Below are 1,511 nucleotides of genomic sequence, written 5' to 3'. Positions count from 1 at the left end.
GCAAACAAATATAGGAATTTAAAGAACTCTAAACAGTAAGTATATTTACAATGTGTATCTGTTGAAGGTACTAAAGGGAGCTTGGACATTATTTATGTGAAAATACTTGTACAAAGCAGTGCTAATTTCTATGGACTGCTCACCCCTACGCGGTGTATTTTGGGGCGACACTGAGAACGCTCCTTGTCAAATGCTGGAAATCAAAGAAGGTGATAAGCTGCCAGAGATAGCCTTTACTTTTTAGTGTCCCCAGTGCTTACTAACTTCTAGCCACTGAAATAACATTTATTTACACCAATATAAATAGCTCTGCTGAACCTGCCACCTTCATACATCTGTTCTTCACATATTTTTCTTTTTCCTTAAGAGAGCCCGTGACCTGAAGGTTGAGCTCAAGGACACTCCCAGGCAAGTCACTGAAGCTTTCCCTTTGCTCTGCCTGTTGACCTCTGCTCTCCCCTGGTTACCCCCGAAAAATGGAGCGATCCACTCAAGAACTTTTCCTCAACTTCATGATTGTCCTGATTACTGTATTGCTCATGTGGCTCCTTGTGAAGTCTTATCAGGAGTAAAAGACGATCAGAAACTCTGGGAGGTTATTTAAGTGCGTGTCTCCTCAGACATAAGCAACACCCGCAGCACACCGCTGTGATTAGCTTTCGGTCAGCTGAAGATGTTGTCGATTTTTTTTTACTCTGTCATGTCTGTTGCCCGTGCTAATGTTTGAGATGGGTCTATGATGGTGTAATTATTTTATTCTGCAGTGATCCAGCTGTAAAATGTAAAATGCAAGACCCTTAGGAACCGCTCGATATGGCCGTCTCCTCCGGTAGTTACTGTGAATGCTGTACTGTACCCCCCTGCCCGCCATGCCGGCTTGTTTGGTGTCGGTCTTAGGTTCTCGAGGGTATAAAACTGCAGTGTGCAATGTAACCGCCTGTATTAACCAGCGTAAGAGGCACAAACTTGCTTAGCAGAAAGGAATGTGAAACCTCTGCTTTCACTTGCGCGTTTCACTTCAATAAAGAACATGTAAAACCATTTTTTGTAGCTTTCCTTATCCCTCTCCTGGCCTGACTGCTGTTCACTGAGAGAGCTGCTGACCACCACGGTGCAGTGTGCCATGTGAATCTGGTGGTTTGCTTGTTCCCCCCACCTGCATTTTTATTTATACTTTTAAAAAAATTGCTGTGGAGTGGAAATCCTGCGGGTTAACAGATGCGTAGCCACATGAATGAGCTGTTCAGGTCTCCTTTCTGTCCAGAGTGACTTATACCGTCGGCGCCTGTGGACGTGGACTTCAAAGAGAACCTCTGTCTCACTGTGTCGTTGTCAATAATTGCATTTTCTGAAGCTAAATTTTGGGCAGGGATTCCCAGGGTCCTATTTTTGGCCAAGCTATGCTTGGAGTGGTGCCTGGAGGGACGAGCCCGGGTCAGCTGCAGGCTGCTGCGAGCCTTGCCTGGGGCGGCAGTCCCCCGGGGCCCGCTGTGGCGCGCCAGGCGCCGCGG

At 46.7% G+C, this 1,511-nt stretch overlaps 1 protein-coding gene across 1 annotated transcript; it reads left to right on the top strand.

Annotated features, from left to right (window-relative positions):
- Positions 1–476: 476 nt before the first annotated feature.
- SLN (sarcolipin) lies at positions 477–572 on the top strand. The gene has a single exon (XM_010291252.1). The coding sequence runs from the start codon at positions 477–479 to the stop codon at positions 570–572; it is 96 nt and encodes a 31-aa protein (XP_010289554.1).
- The last annotated feature ends 939 nt before the right edge of the window (positions 573–1,511 follow it).

This window comes from Phaethon lepturus, unplaced genomic scaffold (genome assembly GCF_000687285.1).
Source record: "Phaethon lepturus isolate BGI_N335 unplaced genomic scaffold, ASM68728v1 scaffold12007, whole genome shotgun sequence".
NCBI classification, from domain to species: Eukaryota; Metazoa; Chordata; class Aves; order Phaethontiformes; family Phaethontidae; genus Phaethon; species Phaethon lepturus.
The sequence above is the reverse complement of the archived record's forward strand: the minus strand, read 5'-3'. Positions and strand labels throughout refer to the sequence as shown.

Bases quoted from the DNA above. Each gene is read 5' to 3' on its own strand.
- SLN (XM_010291252.1), top strand. From the start codon at position 477: ATGGAGCGATCCACTCAAGAACTTTTCCTCAACTTCATGATTGTCCTG.